At 39.0% G+C, this 24782-nt stretch overlaps 1 protein-coding gene and 1 long non-coding RNA gene across 15 annotated transcripts in view; both read left to right on the forward strand.

The window, feature by feature from the left end:
- LOC101803782 (astacin-like metalloendopeptidase) overlaps positions 1-9188 on the forward strand; it is a 46801-nt gene extending 37613 nt beyond the window's left edge. For 2 of the 3 annotated variants that reach the window (XM_072039061.1, XM_038180681.2), the window contains 10 exons: positions 57-73; positions 806-830; positions 1800-1871; positions 2904-3038; positions 3674-3791; positions 4601-4779; positions 4906-4990; positions 6168-6295; positions 7152-7267; positions 7650-9188. In XM_072039061.1, coding sequence (XP_071895162.1) covers positions 57-73; positions 806-830; positions 1800-1871; positions 2904-3038; positions 3674-3791; positions 4601-4779; positions 4906-4990; positions 6168-6295; positions 7152-7267; positions 7650-8219 — 1445 coding nt within the window. In that variant the 3' untranslated portion in view covers positions 8220-9188. The remainder of the gene's footprint in view (positions 1-56; positions 74-805; positions 831-1799; positions 1872-2903; positions 3039-3673; positions 3792-4600; positions 4780-4905; positions 4991-6167; positions 6296-7151; positions 7268-7649) is intronic. The other variant, XM_038180682.2, reaches the window with a different exon arrangement.
- Positions 9189-13355: 4167 nt separating this feature from the next.
- The window catches only part of LOC106017018 (uncharacterized), a 258004-nt gene continuing 246577 nt past the window's right edge, over positions 13356-24782 (forward strand). For all 12 annotated transcript variants that reach the window (XR_011809789.1, XR_011809796.1, XR_011809795.1 and 9 more), the window contains exons 1-2: positions 13356-13864; positions 14752-14909. This is a non-coding gene — a long non-coding RNA (uncharacterized lncRNA). The remainder of the gene's footprint in view (positions 13865-14751; positions 14910-24782) is intronic.

The raw sequence follows: 24782 nt of genomic DNA on the forward strand, positions 1-24782 counted from the left end.
CTTTCAGAATCTAATTTGCTCCTTTTGCTTGTCTTTTTCTTCCTTGCTTTTTGCAGCAACAGAACCTACTCAGGTGAGGACAACTAAATCAGCTCCTTTGTTAACTTTGGGGTCCAGCATTGACTTCAAGACTCATCTACTCATCCATATCCCCATCTGTGCAGGAAGTCTTCCCAGATCAACAATGTACCAGAGTGTGCAGTTTCCATCTGTATCTCATTTGTCGTTCCAAAATGCCCAAATATGGCCAAAATCCCAGGAAGCTTTTGCCTTCTTTGTGGTTACAGAGAAAATTCAAAACTGCTTTTTATTTCTACTAGGCAAAGGGAGTATGGCAATTTGTTTTGCTACTAACATGACCTCCACAGCTAGGTACCAGCCCCACAGTTCCCTACAAGCAGTAAATGCCATGGCCTTTCACCACTGTTGTGAGGTGATACTGGGAGGATTTCATCAGAGATTTCATCAGCTTTGTACTCGACCATCAGGGACATGAATGAAGCTATGAAACTCGCTACATGCTTCAAATTGCATTTCCTGAATCTCCTATGCCAAATTGCTTTATGATATCCATACATACGAGAGTACATCAAAGAAAAATACATGAAAAATACACAGAAAAATACTACCACATGTGGTAGTATTTTTTTTTACACATGGTACAGTAAATAAGACCTCAGGACTGCACTACTGAAAGATATACAAAACAGTAGCCCAAACACTTTTGATCCTTTGCATGTTAATTTCTTTCATATTGATGTTATACTGTTAATTGTGAGATAATACTTATGTTTCATCCTCCTAGGTTACTACAGAAGAAGAAATATATGGTATGTATTATTACATCTAAATTTAAGTGTTTGCTAGGATATACTGATTGTTAGCTACCCGGTTACTCCAGAAAATAGCACATGATTAACACAAAATAATCTCTGGGAAGAAATTTTAAATGAATGCGTTAACCATAATAATTTATGCAAAGTAGAGTCTCTTGGTTGTGGCCAATTGCCCAGCCTTGATAACAATCTCAGGTGTTAATTTTGCTAAAAATGGTTCTGCTTAGATAATATATTGACTTAAGTCACTTCTGAAGGTTAAAGGAAGCACAGAAACCATCTGCCTGTGCTGTTCATGGATGTCAAGATTCATAGCATGATGCTCAGATTCAGCTGATTTTACTTCTGTGAGGCTCAAAAGTCTCTGATGCTGGGCTTATCTGGGGACCTCAGTCTCAATCATGGAATAGGAATTAAGTCCTGATTTCATTGGTTTCAAGGGTTTTTCAAGAAGAGTGTACCCAGCAGTAAGCAGCAGGAATGCTTTCCATCAAATTTTGCTCCTGATATGTTGGGGGATGAGTGTGATGTGTGCACGCAGAAGGAAAGCTGTGCTGTCTGAGCACACAGAGGGAGCCATGAAGACAAGGGGAATTGCCAGCTGGAATTGCCTGCTGTCCAAGCAGGATAAAACAGACTCAGAAGAGCTGAAGGACCATTCCTGAGAATGCAATGACTAAAAAACAAAGGTAGAGAGAGAGAAAGATCAAAAACGAATGGCTCTCGGGACTGGATTGATGCCAAAACAACCACTGCTGTTGGGAGGTTCACAAGATTGTGTCCCTGAGCAAATATCTACATGACTGAACACCATGCCAACACATAAATAGACTCCATGAGTTTGACTGCATGACTGTAATTGGGGCCAGAGCAAAAAGAGTGCCTGGAAACTTGTCAGATTAAAAATCAGGATTCATTTTTCCCTCGGGAATGACAAAGTGATTCTCTGTATTTTCTGCACAGAATCTCCATCACCTATAGAGACAGACTCTGAGGATGAAGTTGTTTTTAACAGAATTCTGAAAGTTAACAAAGGTAATACCATCAAAGCCCTGCTTCTACTGGGTCTCTCTAATTGTTATTATTTTGGAGGGGGGCTGGGGGGCTGGTGAGGGGGCAATGAGGGAGATACAATATCTTACCACAGTCTGTGCAAACATTTTTTCCTATCTTACTGATATAAATGTAAGAAACCCTCAGAAACTGGCCATGAATACTTTGTCTGTGCGGTCTGCTGAAGCCCTGTGGTATCCTAAATCTATCTTGTCAATACTGAAGTTGATTCCAGATGTAGACACAACTGAACTATGCAGGGAGCTTCTTCAGCTTTAGCTCTCAACACCTTGGTCCTTCTTTGGACATAAAAAGAGAACTTGGTTATATGGTTGTTGTATTATTTAACTACCTTTCTGCTGAATGAAAGTAATACATGCATTCAGTCACCATATGGCTTTGTAGGACAGACTCCTAGATGGCCAGTTCCAAGCTTCCTGCTCTAGGCTTCCTGTTTCTTGATACTTCCAAAAATATTTGCCACTTTTTATCAGCTTCTCTTTCTTATATTTTCTCCTTTGGCGAGGGGAAAATGTGGTCATTCATGAAGCTCTACGCCTGTCTGTAGAAACAGACAGCAAACACTCCTACAGATGTCTAAGACAGAAACGCTGTTTTTGATTTGTCCCTCTGTACTCTTGCCTTCCTGGGTTTCCTTACTTTCCTCCTGCCTTTGCCCAGCACCTTTCCTGGGCACTCACTCAGTGTGACAATGTGGTGAAGAAATAGTACCAAAGTACAGCATTCCTCTTACTGCTTGAATTGCTTTCAGACCTACTTTGTCTTGCCCAGCTGAGCTGGTGCTTCTCACTTGTCTTCTTAGCTAAGGACACTTCAGGGAAAAGTAGGGAAGCAAATAATGTCCAATACCCCATTTCCAATGTTGACCAGGAGCAGAAGCTTAGGAAAATACGCTTTCAGGAAGACACATAGAGTGACACTTTACCAAGTGTGCCCTAGACAGCTCCCAGCAGTCTATGGCTCAGGCATTTCCACCCTTTTTTCTCACCACAGACTGCTCTCGGTACTTGCAAGAAGGTGACATAGTCCCACAGAGGAGCCGCAGTGCCATCAACTGTCGCAATTGCTACTGGCCCCAGTCCAGCGATGGGATTGTTCGTATTCCCTATGTCTTGGATCCTACTTATGGTGGGTGTAAATTTCCATATATATACATATATATATAGGAATGGATTTTATCCAATAAGCTTCAGATAGAAACCTGCTTCCAGCTGCTACAGTGATGAAATCTATTCTAAGGGTTTATTTGTGCTATGCAAGCACAGATTAATTTTAAATACAAAGACACAAGTAGAAAAAAAAGAGATCAAATTTCCTTGAGTGGTTTGCATCCATAATATTTTGTGTCTGGTCTCTTGAAGACAACAGTGATCACGTTCTCTGATAGTATCTGCCAGAATACCTGCCTTTATGCCTATTGTGGTGTGGTTTGAATGGCCTACTTTTCATTAGCAAAATAGCTTCCCATAGCTGCCTGCAAGTGCACAATCAGCAGCTAGAACAACAATCACCCCTATAATTTAAAACAAGTTGTTAAGAAAAAAGGGCTCCCACCTGAATCCATTTGGACAAGGATCTGGATAAATAGAATCTCATGCCAGGCTGTAATATCTTAAATGAAATTCATTAACGAGCAAGAAGCAACGAAGAGACTAGGCTAATATTTGTGTCCCTCATTTACCCTGCTTTTGTGCACACATGAGATTTTAATGGCACCTGCTATTATTCTTTGTGACCCCCAAAATTAACCTTTTCTTCTCCAGAGGAGAGCCACATAAGAGGGATTCAGGAAGCTATGGCAGAATTCGAAACACTGACTTGTATTAATTTTGTGAAGCGCAAGACAGAACGTGACTACCTCAGCATTAAGTCTGCTGATGGGTAAGTTCAAAGACAAATGAACAAGTTGTTTCTGTATTGCTTTTCAATTCTTCACTACCTTGTGTGACTTAGAGAGGAAAGAGGTGTTGATTTGGAGAAGAAACTTTATGTTTTATCACAGTGCAAGGTATCCTGCAAGTGCAAGGACCCAGCATTTACTTCAGTGAGTCAGCAGAGAAACTGAAGTGACTCAGACCATAGAAAAACACCCTTAAGGTGGAGAATATGCCTTAGCTCATGTTTTCTGTGTGGTGTTTTATATATATACATATATGTGTATATATATATATATACACATTATATACACGTATACATAATGCATACTTGAACACAACATATAACAAGCTACTGTAGTTCTTGCAAAGGCAAAATCAATTCCAATTTACAAAATAAACAGTTCTCTGAATCAGACATACAGTTGATTGTCAAGGTCAGAATTTGAGTCTGTGAAGGAATTGTTTAACATCTGCCAGCTTTTAAGTGCTATTCATCTTAGTTCCAGCTCTGATATAGGATTCAGTCATTCAGTTATTTCTAGGGAGTTAAAATCCCTGCGTATAGAAGGTCACCATGCAGGAGCCTTTGTGCTAATGAAGGTCTTCCAGGAATCTTTAGTGATGACCATACTGACTGTTGTTTTGTACAACATAGTCAGTTTTGCCTTTCTGTAGACACTGACTATCCCAGTGGACAGGAAGTAATCATTTCATTCCCACAACACGTATGTGAAACAAGATTCTCTGTAATGTCCATTTGCCTGACAATAAAAATCCCATAAGTCTTCTGTTGGTGTTCAATGCCTCTCTCAGCTGCTGGTCCAACTATGGAAAAGTGGGAGGTGGACAGACTGTTTCTGTGATGAAAGGAGGATGCATGTGGAAAGGAATCATTCAGCATGAACTGGACCATGCCCTGGGATTTTTGCATGAACATTCTCGAAGTGACAGGGATAAATATGTAAAGATCATGTGGGAGTACATCAGCCCAGGTAAGTACTTTTGATTTCCTCAGTGTAGACAGTAGAGTAGATATGTCCTGCTGTTTCCAACTCTTCCTTGCTCCATGAAGGGAGTGGATAAGAAGCATACTCTAAGAACAGTATCTTATATTACAGCTGACAGACCAGACTTCAAGAAATTTGAAAACTCGAACAACCTGGGTCTTCCATATGACTATTCTTCAGTAATGCACTATGGCCCGTAAGTAGCAGCGTGACATTGCTTTTGTTGGAACTCAAATCTCACATTAGATCTAACTTCTGTAAAAACTCTGTCCTACTACTAATGGGGAATAGCTTCCCCATTTCCCGCTCTAAGAAAACCAGTGTAAGTCAGTTCAGCTAAGCCATTCCCCATGATTAATTCACTATACTTTAGCTTTCTTTAAGGAGTCACTCACAGCTGAGCACGTGGCAAAGGAGGGCATCTGCTTACTGCTGGACTTCCTAATCAAACTTATTTGAATAGCACTGTTAATTATAGCAACAAAGAAAGCAGCCTCAGAGTAGAGTTTCTCCTTTGCCATCTGAAGAAAAGGATTGCATAGCCAATAAGAGGTCTGCAAGCCATCAACCGCAGATAGGTGTGTTAGGGAGAGCTGTCTTTTTTCCTCTGTTACTCTAGCACCTAATATACTGGGGTTCTAGGCTAAAAATAGTTTTCTGAAGTGGTATTAACACTGCAGATCATTTAACCAGCAATCTAGTGTTATTTGTTTAATATTATCAGTCTAAGATCATGGTAAAGTAAATCTGTGCACAAATGTAAATAAATTAATACAGAGGCAGCCAAAGGTTGTTTTCTATTTTATTTTGTTTTTCTATTAGAAGAAAGGGCTGACTTAACCCCTCCAATAATTTCTGTATTAGCACTCTCTTGTGGGACTTCAGTACCTTAAACACCTTCATAATGTATGTGACAACAGTGCTATTACTCCCCAGCCACCATGTCTAGGGCTTGGAGGTTTGCTTGAACTTTCTTCAAGGATGAGTTTGGGATTAAGATAGTTTGTTAATCCCTGGGTTTTTCCATATTTAATAAAATTTCAAAACAATAGCAAAGGTAACTGATGAGCTCGTTTTAAATTTAGCTCTCCAAACAGCATAGTCTGGGGGCCTTCTTGTATTATGAGACAGCAAGCAGACATGTTTTGCAGGTTCCATTCTTCCTGCACAGGAGATTTCCCCATTCCTAGCTGCAGGAACATGTGTCAAGAATTGGCCGGAAGAACAATCCACTTTTCAGATGGGATTTAGGAAACTTGCATACAATTGTTGTTCTCCCTCTAAAACATGTAGATTGTGCCTTTAAATCCTGAAAGACGTAATTTTACTTAAAGAACTTTTCTTTTTCTTTCTTTCTTTTTTTTTTTTTTCAGGTACACATTCACTAATACCACTGGAAAAGCAACTATTGTACCAATCCCTGATGGAGCAGTACATATTGGACAGAGGCAGGGACTGAGCAACATGGACGTGGCCAAAATCAACAAGCTTTACAATTGCAGTAAGTGCCTCAAAGCCACCCTTTCCTCTAAGGATACTCAGCTCCTTGACAGAGGTGTTTGGGCAGTCTGCATTGGCAGCAGCTTCTCATCAAAGACTATGAGACTACTCTCCTAAATCGATGGTACCCATTATGGTCACTCCAGGAGAGAATGCAAAGGTGAAGCTGGAGGCATGTTGTGATTAGTGAAATGTTATCTTTTGGCATGTGTGGCTACTGTGGCAATGGCTTATCTGCACACCATGTCATATGCTTCACTGGAGTCATCAGGTTTGTTAGGGCTCAAGAGACAATGATAAACCTCACAAAAAGTCAGACATCTCTGTCCCTCATTGCAGTTTGTATTTAAGACCTGAGACAAACAAAAAAGAGTTGTTACGCTCTTTTGAACTGAAACTGTTTCATGATGTGCAGCTCTAGCCTAATAGTTTTCAAATGTTTAAATTGTCATTCTAAATGTGTATATATTTTCTACTTCTTAAATTTAACCTCTGCTTGAAGAAATTCTCTGATACAATCAGAGAAATTTATTCAAAGCTAAAAAACATGACAAATAAAGTATTATCCCTTGCACAGAGGAAAGCCCAAGTCCTCCTCCTAAACTTAGAATTTAGGTATTGCAGAGACACCATAATTTTTTGATTCTTCTCACACCACTTGACTTCCTTATATCAGTGGAAAACCATGTGACCAAATGCATCAAAATGAAACCTCTGATATTCTTTAGTGTACCAGTCCCCTGAAATGATGCTCCCTTGTCAGAAAATCAAGACTTACATTCTGAACAGATTACAATTTTCAGTGAGTGGAAGTTTCTCTATGCCTGGTGCTGAACTAAACATTGTTTCTCCCTCAGGTCGCTGTAGCACTATTATCGATGCAGCATTTGGGTCACTGAAATCTGCCAACCATCCAAGAAATTACTCAGATAACACCAACTGTGTCTGGCTTATCCGTACCCGATCAAGAAAGGTAATCATGAGTTAATAATGGTATTGGAATATGGTTGGACTTATACCTTTCTTTGTTAAGCATTTTCCTCTTTATCTGCATAACAGTTGCCATATAGCATCTTTTTCATGGGAGAGATTGCAAACTAGTCTGTACTTCTTTGTGTCCTTAAGCCAGGTACACAGGTATTGTGGTTTTGAAAAACTCTAAGCAGCCTGAACATGGGAGCATTCAATTAGAGGCCCATTAGATCTGAATCCTGCATCTTCAGGGGATGAGAGGCAAGGCGGGGCAAGCAGAGTTTGGGCTTGGCTACAGCTTGGATTCTGTCTGGTTTAAAGGACACTCCATGAAAGAACTCTCATATGTGTGTATGAAAGGCCTGGTTTTTCTTCCCTTCCAGATTTCCCTGCATTTCCGTGCCTTTGAGCTGCAGAAAACCAGAGGCTGTCAGGGTGATTATGTTAAAGTTTATGATGGATCCAGCAAGTCTTCTGCAGTTTTAATGGACAAAACCTGTGGATCAAAGATACCCACGGATGTAGTTGCTTCTAGCAATCTTATGCTCGTAGAGTTTGTCACAGATGGTGCTGGTACAGCTTCTGGTTTCCAAGCCACCTTTACTTCTGGTAGGTCTGAGAACAAGGAGAATGGTGGAGAAAGAAAAATAATCTATGTCAAGTCAACAAGTGTTCTACCTTCCTCTTCACATGTCTTTTGGAAAAACACTGTTGAGGAAATGGTATCTATGAGACCCATCACTTCCTGCCTTGTTTTTGATCTAACGGATCAGTCCTACACTAGTGCCATTTATTCATTCAGAAAGATGAGGCCATGCTCGGGACAAGCTGTCAGCCAGGTGATTCCCAGATTCCACAGTTTGCCTTGCCTTTCAGATACACACCATTCCAAAGCATGCACTATTAAGGGTATGATCAGTTTAAACCTACAGCTAGGATTACTAGCACAGTAGGATGAGAATAAGTCATAATGCAGTATTTAAATATATTGCTCTTCTGAAAAAAAAAAGATACAGTTTTTAATCAAACAGTTCAGAGGGCAAGAAAGATTTGTGGTAAGCCAGGTCACCTAGCCTAATGGCAAGAAAAGAGGCAGTATTTCCGTGGTCAGGATCCATGAACATATTCACCTAAAACACATTCTTTTCAGTCCTATTTAATTAATGACTAGTGTCACAAACATACAATTAAGTTACCACAGTAATGGTGACTCTGTATAGTATCTATTTCTGTAAATTGTAGCTATGGAAGGAAAAAAGAGGAAAAGGAAAAAAAAGGAAAAAGAGGAAAAATCACCATGCCACTTGTGTCATTGACTACAAAATGATCCCAGTTTTTGGATAAAACATGATTTAACTTTTACATACTTTAGAGATACTACTGTTTGTTCAGAGAGCTCTGAAAGCTAAACATTGTCTCATTTCACTTACAGTAAGGATCCAAAGAAAACCTAGCAGCCACAACTGACTTAATGGAGAAGAATCTATTCTGTGAATATTGAAATTATGCATTTCCAACTTTGCTCCTATCTTGGCTTGGATCAGTATGAAATTTAATTCTATTAAGAATCGAAGTCTTCACCTTCCTGAGAAAGTTTATTCCCCAAGCCATACAAATGTATGAATTCTATACGTCTGGTATGCTCCCCCTTTCATCTGCACAGTTAAGTTATTACCTCCTTCTATTTAACAATTTAATAAAAAGCTTCATAAAAAAAAAGTTTCCATTTCTATTTTCCAGTAGTCCCTTCCAGCCTCACACAATATCAATGTTGTCTTACTTCTTAGCACCCTTCATTCAGCAAGAGGTATCTCTTAAGAGTATCATAAAGATGTTATCATAGGTTTAGACAGCTGAAGAGACCAGCTGTAACTTTACAAATTCGCTTTCTATTCTCCACGGTCTTCAGCATGAAAGAATGTCCTAGAAACAGCCTCTTTTCCTAGCCTAACATTCTAGCTTCCAAAAATGACATCTCTCTTAAGTGATCCCATTACATCCTTAAATCACAAGAAAGACAGATACGACAAAATTGTTGCCATAAAATATCAATACACCCTATTGCAGTTTTCCTTGTACAGTTCTGGTAGGCAGGGACCACCTAAGGGTGCTTTTTTATCCAGAAGCCATTTTTACTCCACAGACACAGTTAAGCCTGTGGCAGGATAAGAGCTGAACTAGATAATGCTGCCAGAGTTCATGTACTTCTTCAGTTCAGGGAAGAAATCTTTTGTGAGGCAAGAAACTAAACTTTCCTGTTCTGATCTCTCAAGGAGAGAGCTGTAAGATTGGCAGAGCCCCTGGAAAGCTCATTTCTTAGTCATTGTATGTAATGACACTTTGTTTTTTTCTAACAGATCTGAGAGCAAAATAGGCCAATATTTTACTCTTGTAGAGATAGTTAAACATATGAGTAACCTTAGCATATAACACTTGCATGTGCAGGTCTGAAAAAAGGCAAATGCTTTTCCTGTTCTTATTCTGTAATGCTAGGAACCTTGGAACTTTTGTACAGAAATAGAATTCTAGAAAAGAACAGTGGGAAATTAACTTGAACTACAACTAAGGTTTATACAGCAAGTTATTGATTTATTTTCTTTTGTTAAAGGAGGCACCAAAGAGAATGCATTTACAAGAGTTTGCTCAAAGCTTGCTCTGTGTTTATATTTGATGAAGGATTGGCCACTTCTTTAAAGTTAGAGAAACCTTAACCCCATTGAAGATTGATTCCTCATCCACAGTAACAAATGGCTGTGCAAATGCGTCTGAAGACAGGAATTTTGAGTCTGCTTTAAAACAGACATTTCTTTAGTTCTTAAGACATTGGAACATAGGTTCAGCTTCTAGTTATTCTACTTCTACTTCTTAGCACTTACGTGTTGCTATCTGTACATCATATAAGAAGTAGTCTTTCTGGAATATTGTTAAAAATGCAGTTCTAGAGAAAAATATTTGAGTGCTGTGATTCCCGAGCCCCTACAAAACAAAGTGGAGGAAACAATACCAGAAAGCAAGAATTTACTGGTGGTTTGGTGAGGACCAATTTTGTTATTTCTGATATAAGTAATGAGGGCTTTTTTTTGTATGGAAATACAAAATGAAAAACAAACAAAAAGCATTGATCTGTATGGAACACTTAAGATACACAATTTTCATGTACTTCAGTCAGGAGTGCACCTTCTAAAAGCAGAGGTCTCTCAGTTCTCTGTCAACATATTTTTCAGACTATACTTAAATGCCTATTCAGTCTTGTGCTTCCCTTCTGAGATTTCTGCATGGGCCTCCATCATAATGATATTTTATTATTATTATTATTATAGTGACATCCCCATAGATACCTTTATACACAGCTTTACAGATTTTTTTTTTTCTGTGGCTTAAACAGGATCTGGCACCAAACTTCTGAAAAATGAATGCCAGAAAACACAACGTCTGCTTAAAGAAACCCTAGTACATGAAGGAGTTTGGAGAGTTTCCAAGGAAAAGTGCCCATTTACTGGCTTATTAGCTTTTATGAAAGCTTCATGGAGCAAAATCTCTTTCTTCTGTCAGGAATGACAGACTTCGATGAGCATGGACATTTGCAACTTGCAAGCAGGTAGTGTGCTATTTACCCCTCAAGATTTTATGGCAGTGGAATTTCAATGGCCTTCAAAGAGCTTTGGCTTGTAGGTGGAGATACTCACAAGGAAGCACAGCTGTGTTCATAAGGCCTGTGCTGAAGCTTCTCAGTGCCATGATATGCTCCCTGAATTTTTATTTATTTATTTTGACAAATTATAACTTTTGCAAGTTGACATTTGCAGGATCAGGTTCAGAATACTTGTCCTACCCCAACCTGCTGGCAGAAGCCATTCTGTTCAGAAGGATCATATCTCCACCTCTGACCATATAGCACTTAGAGACATTGAAGGTTTCTAGTTTTGGGGTTGTGCCACAGAGGGAGAAGCTGAGGTTTGTTTCAATGCTGGTCATTTGATCCAAGCTAATTTGGGCATATGGAAACCTTCACATATGCAAAGCCCCCCAGGGATGGAACAGAATATCTCTTTTAGGACACCAGCTCTTCTTCCAAACTACATCCATAGCAATCCAGCCAGGCCAGTCCTTGCGGAGAGATTCTTAACAGAAATACAAAGATTGGCAGGAATGTTGTAGGGATGGAAGTGTGCACGTGTGAGAAAGCACTGAAAGAAGCAGCAGAACAAGGGTTACAAGAACATCCTGTATTGATAACAAGGGACACCATTCCCATGACACTGCTCCCACGACACTGCACCCAGGAGGATCATAGAGGAATGCGTTGTTTCTGGCATGACCACAGGGCCTACGCTCCATTCAGGTAACAGCACAGACGATTTGTCAGTGGAAGATCTCACGCCTTCCTGCCAGCAAGCTTACAGCAACCTAATGTGCCATTCCTTTTCCTGTTACCCCAGCAGGAAAACAGACATATCCTGCCAGCAGCAACAAATGAGCTGCCCAAACACCAGGGACTTCTGTGAGAAGGCACAGGGCTGCAACTCCCATGTTTGTTTCAGTGGTGTTTTCCTTTGTGATCTGAATTCCTCTTCACAAGGCACCACGCAGATATGGGACAAATAGACTGTCACCTTCAATTCCAGGCCTTCCACACTGGGGTCTTTGGGCGCAGTCCTCAGGCACATGCAGGATGCCCGTACTGTGAAGCACCCTGCCACACCGCCCATGCTGGCAGTGACAACACAGTGTGTTGGATCCCGTACCTACAACTTCTGCTCCTTTCTGTCCTGGAGCTTCTTCCCCATCCCGCTGCCTGTTTTCATTCCCCATACCCCCTCCCACTGAGCTCACAGAAGAATCTTCATAGAATGAGGAGATGCAGAGAGGGAAAACAGATATTGCCTGAATTGGCCTGTTTTATATCTGTTTCTGGAAAAAGGCAAAGCCAGTATCTGAAAGAATACTCATTTCCTGATTTTTTTTTTTTTTTAATTTTAATTATCATGTTTTCTTTGCTTTTACTTAAAGAAATCCCAAACATTTTAATCCATTTATTCCTATTTAATTCCAGCTTTGATAACATGAGACAAACGCATTTAATTTGGCATATTGTATTGCACATTATATTTTAGCCATAATTTTTCAGTGACTATTGTTTCTGAACTCTCAGGCAGTAAGGAAGTTCGTCTGTATGTTTAGCATATAGAAACAATGACAACCAGTGCTGTGTGGCCAAGAAGTGCTCCAATCCATGAATTACAGATGAAAAGCATTATACTATGGTACACTTCATATTTATAAATAACTTCTTGGAGCAAGCATGGGAAAAAACAAACAAACAAACAAAAAAAAACCACAACACATACATTTTAAAGTTACTACTCTATTTTCATTATTATATGTTATCATATATTCTATTTACTACTGTATAATTACAGTACCTTGACTAAACTGTGGCCCAATATTCAATAGGCAATTCCAGTGAAACAGACAATGACAGTAAGAATTCTTTTCCTTCAAAAGGGTATTCAAAAAAATAATAATATTGTTTTAGAGAACTTTTTTTTTTTTTTAATAACTTCAAAATTTGGCTTTCTGAGTATTAGCAGACCAACGGATAAAATGTAAAATCCATTTTCTGTCTTTTATGGGGGTTTGCAGACATAATAAAAGGAATATGGAGTAATGCACTACTTAAGATGTCACCTTGAACTGTAAAACTGTACAAAGTGTTACTTATATAGAGATACTAACACTACATAAATAGCTATTTTCATAAAAAGATACAAGTAAAAATTAACCAACTATAGACATGCAAATCAATATGCAAACAAGACTTCCAAACTGAAGACCACTTTTACAAGTAAAACTGAAGAAAAAAAATTCATTCAGTTGGATTTTAGCATGGATGTAAAAACAGTCACTGTCTTCTTCACCCTTTTCATTCACACCAGACTGACAGTATAGTGGATGTCACTTGTTTCTCTGCAGGTTTCTGTCCTCTGCAACTGATGCACTTTTCTCAGTAGCAAGCTGGTTTTTCTAACTGTTGCTCCTGTGCTGGTGTAGTTGACAGCTTTGCTTTCCATCGCACACAGTGTTTACAAGGTAAAATCCATCTTGAGATCAATGTAATTTCACTTCTGACTCAAGTTTCTGATTCATATTTGCTGTAACATTAACCACATGGTAACCAATTTTAACCCTGTGCCTAAATGAGTCATATTGAAAACTACATAATTGTATGAAAACATTAACTGATGGCTTTTAAGCAGATTTAATTCATTTTCCTAATATTTATCTCAGCTGCTGGCCGTCTCAGGCAGTGCCTCTCACACACCTGGGACAACCGGGTTGGAAATAATTTGGTTAGAAATTAACCCGTTTGGTTGGAAATTAACCTATTTGGTTGGAAACGAACCCGTTTGGTTGGAAATAACGAGCCCGCGGCTGCCCCGCGCCGACCGTTAACGGCCAGCACAGCGGCACGCGCTCGGGGGCAGCTGTCCGTTAAATCCCCCTCCCCGCCCAGCGCCATTTTGGAGAAGAGGCTGCCGCTGGGGGCAGGAGGGAGGTCGTCAGCGGGGCTTGCAGGTTGAGGGAGCTAACTTGTGAGGTAAAATGTAGAGGGTTTTTGTTTGTTTTTTGCTTAAATCCATTTATTGCTTCAGTGAGGGCTTCAGTGTAACAGTCAGGTTCTTGTCTGGTCATTAACGCCTCCCCCAGCTCGCTTTCGTAATGCATGCTTCAGTGTGGAACATTTCTTCTCCAAGTACATCAGTTACGCACCTATTAGAGCTTCTATAATCCAAGAGGTAGAAAGGGCAGTAGCAAGTGAGAAGTTTTCAAACTGCTTTGGAAATGCAAGCTGAAAAGTACTGGTTAGTCCCATAGAAACAACACCGCTCTTGTCTTGCAGGAAATGTCTTGACAATGTTTCCATTTATATCAAACATACAAGTGAAATGTTGATACTCCCATGCAACTTTTTGTTATTCTTGCTAGTTTAGTCAGTAATCACAAAATAAGAGGCCATTTCTGATGGATAATTTATTCAGTCCTCTTTTTACTTATTTTCAGAAAATGCTCAGAAAGTTTCCACTTTTTTTTTTTTTTGTCTGAGTTTGTGAATTTATTTGGAAAATATTTTCCCTGAATGAATATTTTATGAACAACTTGTTGTGGATATTTATTAGTCAAATTTTAGCATTAATTCAGGGTTGGTTAGGCACCTAAGTAGTATGGTTTCTGCATCATAATTGAGTGACTTGTGCAGCTTACCCACACATTTTCCATTTAAAGTGTGAATAATCATATTCAAGCATGTATTTTGGACTATTTACGCTTTCACGTTTAAGTTTATTTTTGCAAATTTATGTAAAGCTACATTAAAAAAAAATCTAAAATATTAGAGGATTTTTTTTGCATTGCTTACTGATGACTTAAAATTTTTCCATTGCTTACTACTTTCCGTTGCTTACTAATTATTTTTTGCTGCCCTAGATTTTTCCTGCAGTTTCAGCAGAGTAAAGCCTTCTTTCACTTCATCTTGAGAAGTTCCTACGTTCTGAGAAACGTTTGTCACAGTACACTGCAGAGGGATCTTCACTCCAGTGAAGTCTGTTTATCCAGTGAAGTCCTGTGGGATACTTTAAAGAAAGGTATCTCAAGATGTCATTTTTTTTTTCCATATTTATTCTAAAATGACATTCATCGCTCTTAAACCTAGGAATATATTGATTAAAATGAGGCATTTATGTACATATTTATTTATATGTTGAATAGAAATAATTTTTCAAATCTGTAGATCTTTAGTTTCATTTAAAGTCAGTGACAGACATACTTAATGCTTACTGAAATAAATAGCTATTCACATGGTGATATTTAAGCATTTAGCTCTAGCATGACTGCGCCTTTTTATTCTCTAGCTGTAATTTCTAGATATCCTTCATCACAAGGAGTGCAAAGCAAATTTGGTAATATTGACCATGTGCAGCAGAAGCTATATTATCTACAAGAATTTTCTTAGTTTTGTAATAAACTTCAGTTAAATCTACGGATTGCTAGTGTCTGAAAAAACATTTGCTTTTGGTGGTTATAGGTGAGAAATGCAGAATACCAGGGAAGGTTTTTCACTGAAGTTACAGCAGAGCATTGCTATGTAGGGATAAACATCTTGCTTCCTAGGTAATTAAATTCCTCATTGCTGGTCAGCACTGCTAGTTTAATCTGTCTCAGTGCAATTAAGAACCCTATGTCTTCCATGTAAGAATCAGATATTAGCAAGGACCTGGAGTTGTCATGGCAGTGGAGAATCACTAGAGAAAGCAGAGGAAAGAATTTGGGGTAACTCCGTTACTGTGGGGATGGCAGAGCACTAGCACAAGTTGCTCAAAGAGGTTGTGGAGTCTTCCTGCTTGGAGATGTTCAAAAATAATCTGGACACGGTCCTGGGCAACTGGCTCTAATTGATCCTGCTTGAGCAGGGTGTTGGACCAGATGGCCTTTGGAGGTCCCTGCCAACCTCAGCCATTTTGTGGTTCTGTAGCTGCAGGGGAAGGAACGGCGTGCTTGAAGTAAGGAAAGAATCTGTAGTTGTACTTTAAACAGGAGATTATAGTGAAAGCATAACTAGGGGAGAGAGAAAGAAAGTTTAGGAGGTAAGGAAAGGCCTAAAGTATTTCAGGATACAGAGTAGTGTTCAGGAACTGAAAAATAATTTTCGTCCTGTAAAAAATGGTTTGGAGTTATTGATTACCTCACATCTGAAATTTTGTCAGCAAAAGCATCAGAGAGTATTATCGGTGTCATTGTAGAGTAGTCAAATGCTTTTTTTTTTTAAATCCCTGATCAAGATCACTTCTTCCTCTGACATAGCCAATTGACATATTCACTGTCTCATCTTGTCATTCAGGGAGATTATGTCATTTTGATGAAAGAGCCATTTATGAATCTCACATACCTACAGGACAGCAGAGCATATTGCCAAGCTGTTTTTGTCTCCATACAGATGCATTATTTCACTTTCAGTTGGCTTATCATTTATTTCATGACTGCAGGAGTAATTTTTCTCTGTAACGCGTTCTATATGTAAGGTAGTTGTGTATTTGTCTCCTGGATGTTTAGAAATATACTAGTTGTTTCCTGATGAGATCTACCTTTTCCTTTACTGGAGGTGGAACCATTCCTACTGAAGGGGTGCCATAATGTCTTCTGGGAGGAAGAGCAGCTGTCTCAAGCTCAACTTGGGAAAAACTGAAGTGGTATTGTCCAAAATACTCATTTTCTTCAGGAAACATTTGCCTTCCCAATTAGTCCAAAAGCCCAGGCTCTGAGCATTATTTCATGCAATAGACAGCTTTAAAGGGCAGTAAGAGACATGGGGAAGAGGTACACAAGGAAGCACAGTCACTATCATTTGTATCTCAGATATTGTCTCCTCTGCCAGAACACTGGTATATTGACTGAATCACAGAGTTGATCACAAATCTGCCGTGGACCTCCAGAAAATGAGTTATGGAAGCCACCAAAGCAAGTTATGCTCTCATAGACAGAGCTTTTTCTTTGTGAGGATATTCATAGCCCTTTTATGAAGATATTTGACTGGCTAGTTTTATTTGGTAGATATGGAATGATATGGCAGAAGTTTTTACTGACATTTTTGATGGTTAGAATTTTCAGTATGAGTCACTCTATGACACCCCCCACACAATCATTTCCAAACAGCTTCTCCTCAGATGTTTGTCAAATTCCCTGACCAAGTCTCATGCTCTTTATAGGAGCATTACAAGGAATTTCAAGCAATAGTCTATGAAGAACTGACATCCAAGATCTGATTCTTCTGATACTAGAGATTAATCCATAATGCGTGCTGCATCTGTAACCCATTTATACAGCAGTGGACGCCTCTTTTTATTGTAGATTTATGCAACAGTGGTCCCAGTTCATTGTTTTTTAGGGCTGATTCATTTTTTTTTTTGCATTTCACAGTGTTAGATACTTTGCTACTTTTAAGGATTTATGCCACAACATGCTAGTTTTCAGAATTTGAGGGTTTTTTGATGCACACCTATGACTCCATTTTTATAATTTGATTTTTATGCATATCAGACATTCCCTGGCTTTTTGTTTCTCCATGTGCAAGAAACACAAAGAGAAATGAGTTTCCTGGGCCGTTTTGTCTAGATACAATCTCGTCTGAACACTTGATGTCATTGGGCAGTTTGGGTTTGTTATCTGGGAGAGCAATTCTTACATTTCTCCAGGGGATGAGAAGATATTCTGTACATTACCGTCAGTCACTGTATGAGAAGCAAACAGATGTCAGAAAGACAAACTGATAGCTGAATTAGCACATCATATTAATGGTTATGCTGTTGGAAATGGTATAAGCCGTCTGATGAATGAAGACCAACTATGTAGTAAGGTAAATCTACAAAAGAAAGCAACTAAAACATAAGGAGGTATTGTGTAGAATCATAGAATATCCTGAGTTGGAAGTGACCCACAAGGATCAGTTACTTAATTAGTTATGTTTAACCTCTTAACTTTACCACTTCTTTTTTCAGTATAATGTACTCTAGAAAAAGCTCTGCAGTTTTTTGTTTTTGTTTGTTTGTTTGCTTTTCCTGGTAAGGTTTCCATTGGCTGAACAGATTATAAATCAAGAAAAAACTTATTATGATTAAAATAAAAAATGCAAAGGGCTGCAAGTAGCAGAAGCGGTACAAACAGTGAAAGGGGAATCTTAAAAGTGAGAATGAGAACGACACATGCTACTTACCTCTTATCATCTGAATTGTATAACTTTCCTTGTGGTTTTGTATATAGAATACCAGTCTGTCTGGTAGAATTACATCTTCTGTTTTAGTAACTGACATAATATTAAAGGAATGACACCCCAAGAAATCAGTATTTTACAAAGTTTAAAACAGATCTTGTTTCCACTGCTTACAGCTTAGATTCCTATCATTTTAACCAAAGTACATGTAGGGTGTTTTACAGTGTTTACTGCCAGTTATTCTTTTTTAAATGACAACTCATGCAGTTATGGATGCATTGCATGATCTGTAGAGGATTCATGAGAATCGTGCATGTTCATGGAACAGAAGAAGGAACCACCAACCACAGGCAAGGAAACAAAGTTCTTTTTAGATTATTAACTTTGCAGATTGCACCCATTCATTTGCTACCTCTTAATTCTTTCCCCTGGGCCCATAGCATGACATGTCAAGCAAAGGGCAAAAGCATAACTTTGTTATCTGGCAGATGTCCACATTATATAGCTCAGTGCTCCATGGAAGGTGAAGTAAAAGCTATGTATAGATGTGACCTTAGGCACACGCAGATGCTGCACGCAAGTACAGTAATGCTAATCAACCAAGTAAAGCTGCAGTATCAGGGACTAGGTGAGTCAGCAAAGCTTCTGCAAAGAGAACATCAGGCATAACAGTTGCTAAGATACCAAGGTTGCAACAAAAAAAAAGTAATACTAAGTGAGTTTCCTTATTAATAACTTGCTGCAGCATGTGTGTAGTAACAGTGGCAAGCAGAAAAAACAATGGACATGAAGAGCAAGTTCAGTCATACGGTAGGGAGGAGCAGGGCCGTAAGTGGGACTTCTGAGGCTCATCCTGCTGGAAAAACTCGGCAGCAGTGGCAGGTTAATAAAGAGCTATTACATGTTCATTTTCGTTTTGTTGTGAATGTGGCTGTTGGCTTGAATTTTGCTGGAAAAGTATGGGTTTTATCAGGTACAATATCTGAATGTTAGCATCTGTGTAATGGAAACCATTTTAAGCTCATTAATCCATGCCTAGGACTTGCCTTAACATTTGGCTTTACTAAAAAGATGCTTGTTCTTGTTGACTGGAAAGTGATAAAGTGATTTCAGTGCAGGAACCACTTTTTAGTGGCAGACATTGTCATTTGTATTTGAAAATAATGTTGTAAATAATGCTGTACTTTATGAGCTGATATGTAATATTTTTTAAGTAATTGAGAAGTTGGGAAATCTGCCTACTATCCTCAGCAAGCTGCTTCTGCTTAAATATATATTGTTTTTTGTTGTTGTTTTGTTTTGTTTGTTTGTTTTCCCAGTTCCAGAGTGTGAAGAGAGATTTATTTTTCTTTGGATGGCTAATACAGACTATATGGATAATAAAAATATGGCTTGCTTTTCAAGAAGAAAATGTTTACTAGATAGTCTGAGGTCTTGAAAAAACAACTAAGATTGTCCAGATGTTTAGGTTCTCTGACCTGACTTGCATTGTGTTTGTATTGATTCTGGTAAAAATGCCACGCGTAGCACAAATGGTTTTATTCAAATTAGCCACTTAACGTTTTGAGACTTTCCGTAATGCTGACTATTAAAATGGGTTATGCTTTAATTACATTACAATTTTTAAAGAGCATAATGAAAGCCTTAAGCAAGTTCTGCAGAGCAAGATTGAAATACTTACCCCTGAACTTTAAATTCACAAACTTGCCTAAGAGAAAGTGCACAAGAGATTGAACAAATAGGTCTTTGTTACCAATACAAGTATATGAAAGTAGGAAGCATGGAATATACAGAATTGTGTGTGTGTGGGGGCGGGGGGTGGTGCAGAGTGCAGCAGAAAAAAAAAACAGAGAAAAATGAGGGTTCTGGGAAAAGGAACATGGATTAGAGAACAAGCTGAGCATCCTTGGGCTAGCAGTGCGGTTGTTAATTATTTATGGTGAATTGCAGATTAACTGCGCTGTGGATTCAGAGGCAACACTGCAGACTCTGTGAGGAGCCAACAAGGGTCTTTAGAGTTTGTTAGCTTAGATGCATTGTGGTGCAAACACGGCTGTGGAATGGCCATGGCCAGCTTAGCAGCTAATGAAAATTTTGCAAGACCTTATTTTTCCTAAAGTGCATTCTAGAAAAACTTGCTTGGATTTGCTGTTGTTCCTTACAGTTATATTCATGGAAATAAGGCTTTTGACACATTCTTAGTAATACACTGTATTGCTCTGAAGAAGGTTGGCCTGTCACAAGCTGCTTTTGCTGCTGTTTATAAATCAGTCTTTCTGAGAAGAAAAACAGTTACCAAATAAAACAAAGTTGAATGTGGGAATGACCTTACCTTCAGCTTACACAAAGAAAAATCTTTTCGACCTGTCCTGAATAAGTAATTTTCTCTCTTGTGGAAGTCATCTTGTGCTGAATATAGGGTAGAAAGAGAACCCTGTCAAAAATAAATAAATAAATAAATGAAGAAGAGAGAAATTGACCTGAAACTGAACTGTGGAAGAGAGAAACAAAGAAAGGCGATCTGTTAGATGTCAAAGAAAAGTCAGAACTTTGGTGGAGTCAGTGGTTAATCTATGTCTTCAGTGCTGTTGTTCAGGAAAAACAGAACTTGTGTAATTAGTATTTTTGCATAAAAGGAAGGCTTGAAATTTTTACAGTCTTTGCAAAAGCAGTTGTGTGCTTGCTGTAGCTATTCTACTTTGGTCTTAGAACCGAGATATAAAGGGATCAATCTGAAATGCATACTCAACCTGATAATTGAACGCATTATTTTTATTTTCATCAATATATCTATAAATTATATCTGAGAAACAAGTCGTACAAATCCCTGTAATCATCTGGTGTCTTTAGCTCACAGTGTAACATTCTGTATTCCTGAGTTTACGGACTTTTCAGGACAAGTAGCTTGTGCCTCTGTGACAGCAGAATGGTTCTTCAGCTTGTTCTAGACACAAACCCAAGGGTTTATGTCTAACTCCATGACTAATTTACACATAACACAAGCAGTAAATACTCCCATTTTCTCATGTTTACTGCCCAACTGCTCAGTCCCACATGTCATACTAGCTTTATCCATTTTTGTCTTTTTCCTCTGTCTTCACGTGATCACATCCCTAAGTCTTTCCAGCTAACACTCCTTATGTCTTTTGGTGCAGACAGTCCACGTTGTGTATAGCTCCATATACCACCACTAACAGTTGGACTAGGATTGGCTCATTTAACCTCTATCTGTACCAAATCCTAAATTGTTTATTCCAGGCTTTTTTTGTCTTCCCTAACATAGATTCCTCCTTTATTCCTTAGAATCTAATGTGCTTTCTTTAAAATAAACAGGTAGGATACAAATCTGTTAGAACATATAAGACTAGCATCAGACTGAGGGCAAGATTGTTCCATGTTAAGAGGCAACCATACCTCTCTTTATGGAGTGAAAGTTCAAATAAATTTATTTTTTGACCAGGTTTCAAAATGTAATAATAGGCTAATAGTCTATTTTGTAGTACTAGAAATAAGCTCACAGGAAGTGCAATTGTAGTGAAATTGCCATGTACAGACACAGTTTACCTTTGAATAGTTTGAAGTTATGCCTTGTTTAGCCTTCTTGTGTCCAAGTGAAGGTGATACAAACAAATGAGTGATCATGATGTACTGTCCACGCTGTGATGATGCTATATTGAGAAGTTTCCAGAGAGGAGTTTCCCACAAGTTTATTGAGTTTGAAATTATATCACGGATAAAACCCTGCAGATGGCAGCAGTGCTTTATAGTTCAACATTGCAGCACAGCACTTGGTATGGTCTGAGGCAAAATCCCATACTGAAGACACTGATTTCCAGAGACTATTACAGTGACATGTTTTGCTAAGTAGTCAGCATATTACCGATGCTTTATTTATTTATTTAGTTTAGTTTAAAGAGGAAAGTTATAATACTTCTCAAGTTGCAGAAGGCTGGTTTTGCGCCTTGCTGAATCTGAGTTCATGATGCAGACATCTACCTCTGTTTCTGAGGTGGGGATTTTTTGTGTGTTTTGCTTTTTTCCAAAATGTTTTGCATCCTTCAGGTTTGCAGTAGGAATTTGACCTAGCTGACTTGGAGTAGTACAGCATACTAATACTTCTGTAACAGACATTCGTTCGTAGCAAAATTAAAGTGACTATTGAAAAAAAATCCTTTGTGTGGCAAATACCTAGTTCTAAGGACACTGCATCAAACAGAATAAGTGATGGATCGAAATACCTGACAAAATATCCTTGCTTATCTACTTGGATATGAAATATTATTTCCCTTCTTTTTGCTAGCTCTGTTGACCTAAGCTGATTTCTTGAGTCTATCATGCTGCTTAGGCTCATTCATCCATAATCTAATGCTTTTATCTCCTTTTTCTCATTCTGTTCTCAATAATGCTAATTTGTCTCAAAATTTGTACAGTCCACCTTTACATCTTCATCATCTCTTTGCAGTTGTTAATGTTCAATTTTGTTAAGACATAAAAAAAAAAAATCCAGAAGACTAATGATCAAACAGAACGTTATGCAGGTAAACCACTCTTCATGGTTTCTTTATTTTGTGATAGTCTTTCTATACCTAAAGCAAAGTTTAGTAGAAATCAGGTTTATGCAACACATTAAATATTTTGGCTGTTCCTCTTCAGTCTTCAAGTAAGAAGCTACTGTTTTCACTAACATTACTTTATCTGTGTGCTTATATTGTAATTTATTCAGGGCAATGACAGTACCTTTTTACTTTATGTACAAAGTCTCTGCGTATCTTGACTGAATGACTGGTTGTAAGCAGATGACTATTTTGACACAGTTTCCTAGCTGGCTTCATCAAAAAGATACAGTATGAAATAGTTTACTTTCAAAATATATGATAAACAGAGACTATGAAGCTTGAATATGTTTTTGATTCAAGATACGGATGTCTTAAGGGCAGTTTTGAAGCAAATGGATAGGACAGCTCTGCTGGATTGTTTAGAAGATTTGTTTCTTCAGGACTGAAAACTTTTGCCCTCTGCTAAAATCTCTGTATATTGCTAACTATCCTCTTATTTAGTCTGGGCACACAATTTTTTTGTGTGTTCCATTTCCTGGCCCATAATATTATATAATATTATTTGGTCCTAAAGATTATTGCATTTTAACTGTAGGGAAAAAGATCCCTGTAAAGCCTTTGGGATGCTTCAAGATGAATGATGTTATGAAAATTGTTACAAGTTTTACTGTTTCATATACTGTGAACTGATGAAAGACAGCAAGGCAGTTACTTCTCAGGATAATATAAAATTTGCCTTAGGTGGGACTATTCTGTTTACTGAACACTTCATTCACTCCCAGTGGAAAACCAGTGATGGCATTTGCTGTTTTCATAACAACCCAAAGAGGATGCTCTGCTGCTGACTGGCTGGCTACCCCCTGCTGGCTAAATAGCAAAGAAGTAATATGTGAGAAACTGCCAAAAATAACTTTAGCCATCATCACTGGAGCGCATAGATTCATTCCTACTATAAGGCTGCTTACCCTACAGCAAATCAATTTGGTTCACCTCCCATAGTGGTAGCTTACTGCCATGACTCTCTTGGGCATTCCTACTTTCTTTTTTTACTTCATGAGCAGCAGAAGAAGACAGGGTAAAGGGGAAGGGAGTAGCTGTTGAAAGAAATCTTTCATTGTGTAACTGAACTACCGATATTAGCTTTAAATCCACGTTGGACAACAAATGACCATACAGCATGTTAAGCTGTGCATATATATATGTATATGGTATGCCCTCATTCTGTGTAGTACGTTAGATGAAAGTTCAGCTTGGCTCTGATTTATATCTAGGAGGCCGAGAAGAAGTGCAAAGGGGAAATGATAAGAAGCAAGAGCATTTGACCTGTAAGGAGCTGTACTGTCGCGTTAAAGGGGTGTAGCTGATTAACCGTTACGGGCCCGGTTGGATTCAGAGTACTGAACCAGTCGGACATTCACCAAAACTGGGGGTCCATTCGGACATTCACCAAAAACGTAATAACCACCTGGGGGTCCGCTCAGACATTCACCAAAAACGTATTAACCACCTGGGGGTCCGTTCAGACATTCACCAACAATGCATTAACCGTCTGGGGGTCTGGTTAGATTCAGAACACTGAACTATCACGGATAACCACCCTCACCCTAGTTGCATTAATGAGAGCTATCACAATGCAATCAAGTATGGTTTATTACAGCAACAGATAATCAGGTTCTTTTGGATTGCCGGTGATAGTGACTATCTGCAAAAGCAAGCTAGTATGCATGAAATACACAGGTGTTACAGGTGTTCTAGGTGCGGGTTCTAGGTGCGGGTTCTAGGTGCGGGTTCTAGGTGCGGGTTCTAGGTGCGGGTTCTAGGTGCGGGTTCTAGGTGCGGGTTCTAGGTGCGGGTTCTAGGTGCGGGTTCTAGGTGCGGGTTCTAGGTGCGGGTTCTAGGTGCGGGTTCTAGGTGCGGGTTCTAGGTGCGGGTTCTAGGTGCGGGTTCTAGGTGCGGGTTCTAGGTGCGGGTTCTAGGTGCGGGTTCTAGGTGCGGGTTCTAGGTGCGGGTTCTAGGTGCGGGTTCTAGGTGCGGGTTCTAGGTGCGGGTTCTAGGTGCGGGTTCTAGGTGCGGGTTCTAGGTGCGGGTTCTAGGTGCGGGTTCTAGGTGCGGGTTCTAGGTGCGGGTTCTAGGTGGTATAGGTGGCATGGGTCTTTGTTCTAGGTGGTATAGGTGGCATGGGTCTTTGTTCTAGGTGG

Source organism: Anas platyrhynchos, chromosome 5 (genome assembly GCF_047663525.1).
Source record: "Anas platyrhynchos isolate ZD024472 breed Pekin duck chromosome 5, IASCAAS_PekinDuck_T2T, whole genome shotgun sequence".
Lineage (NCBI taxonomy): Eukaryota > Metazoa > Chordata > Aves > Anseriformes > Anatidae > Anas > Anas platyrhynchos.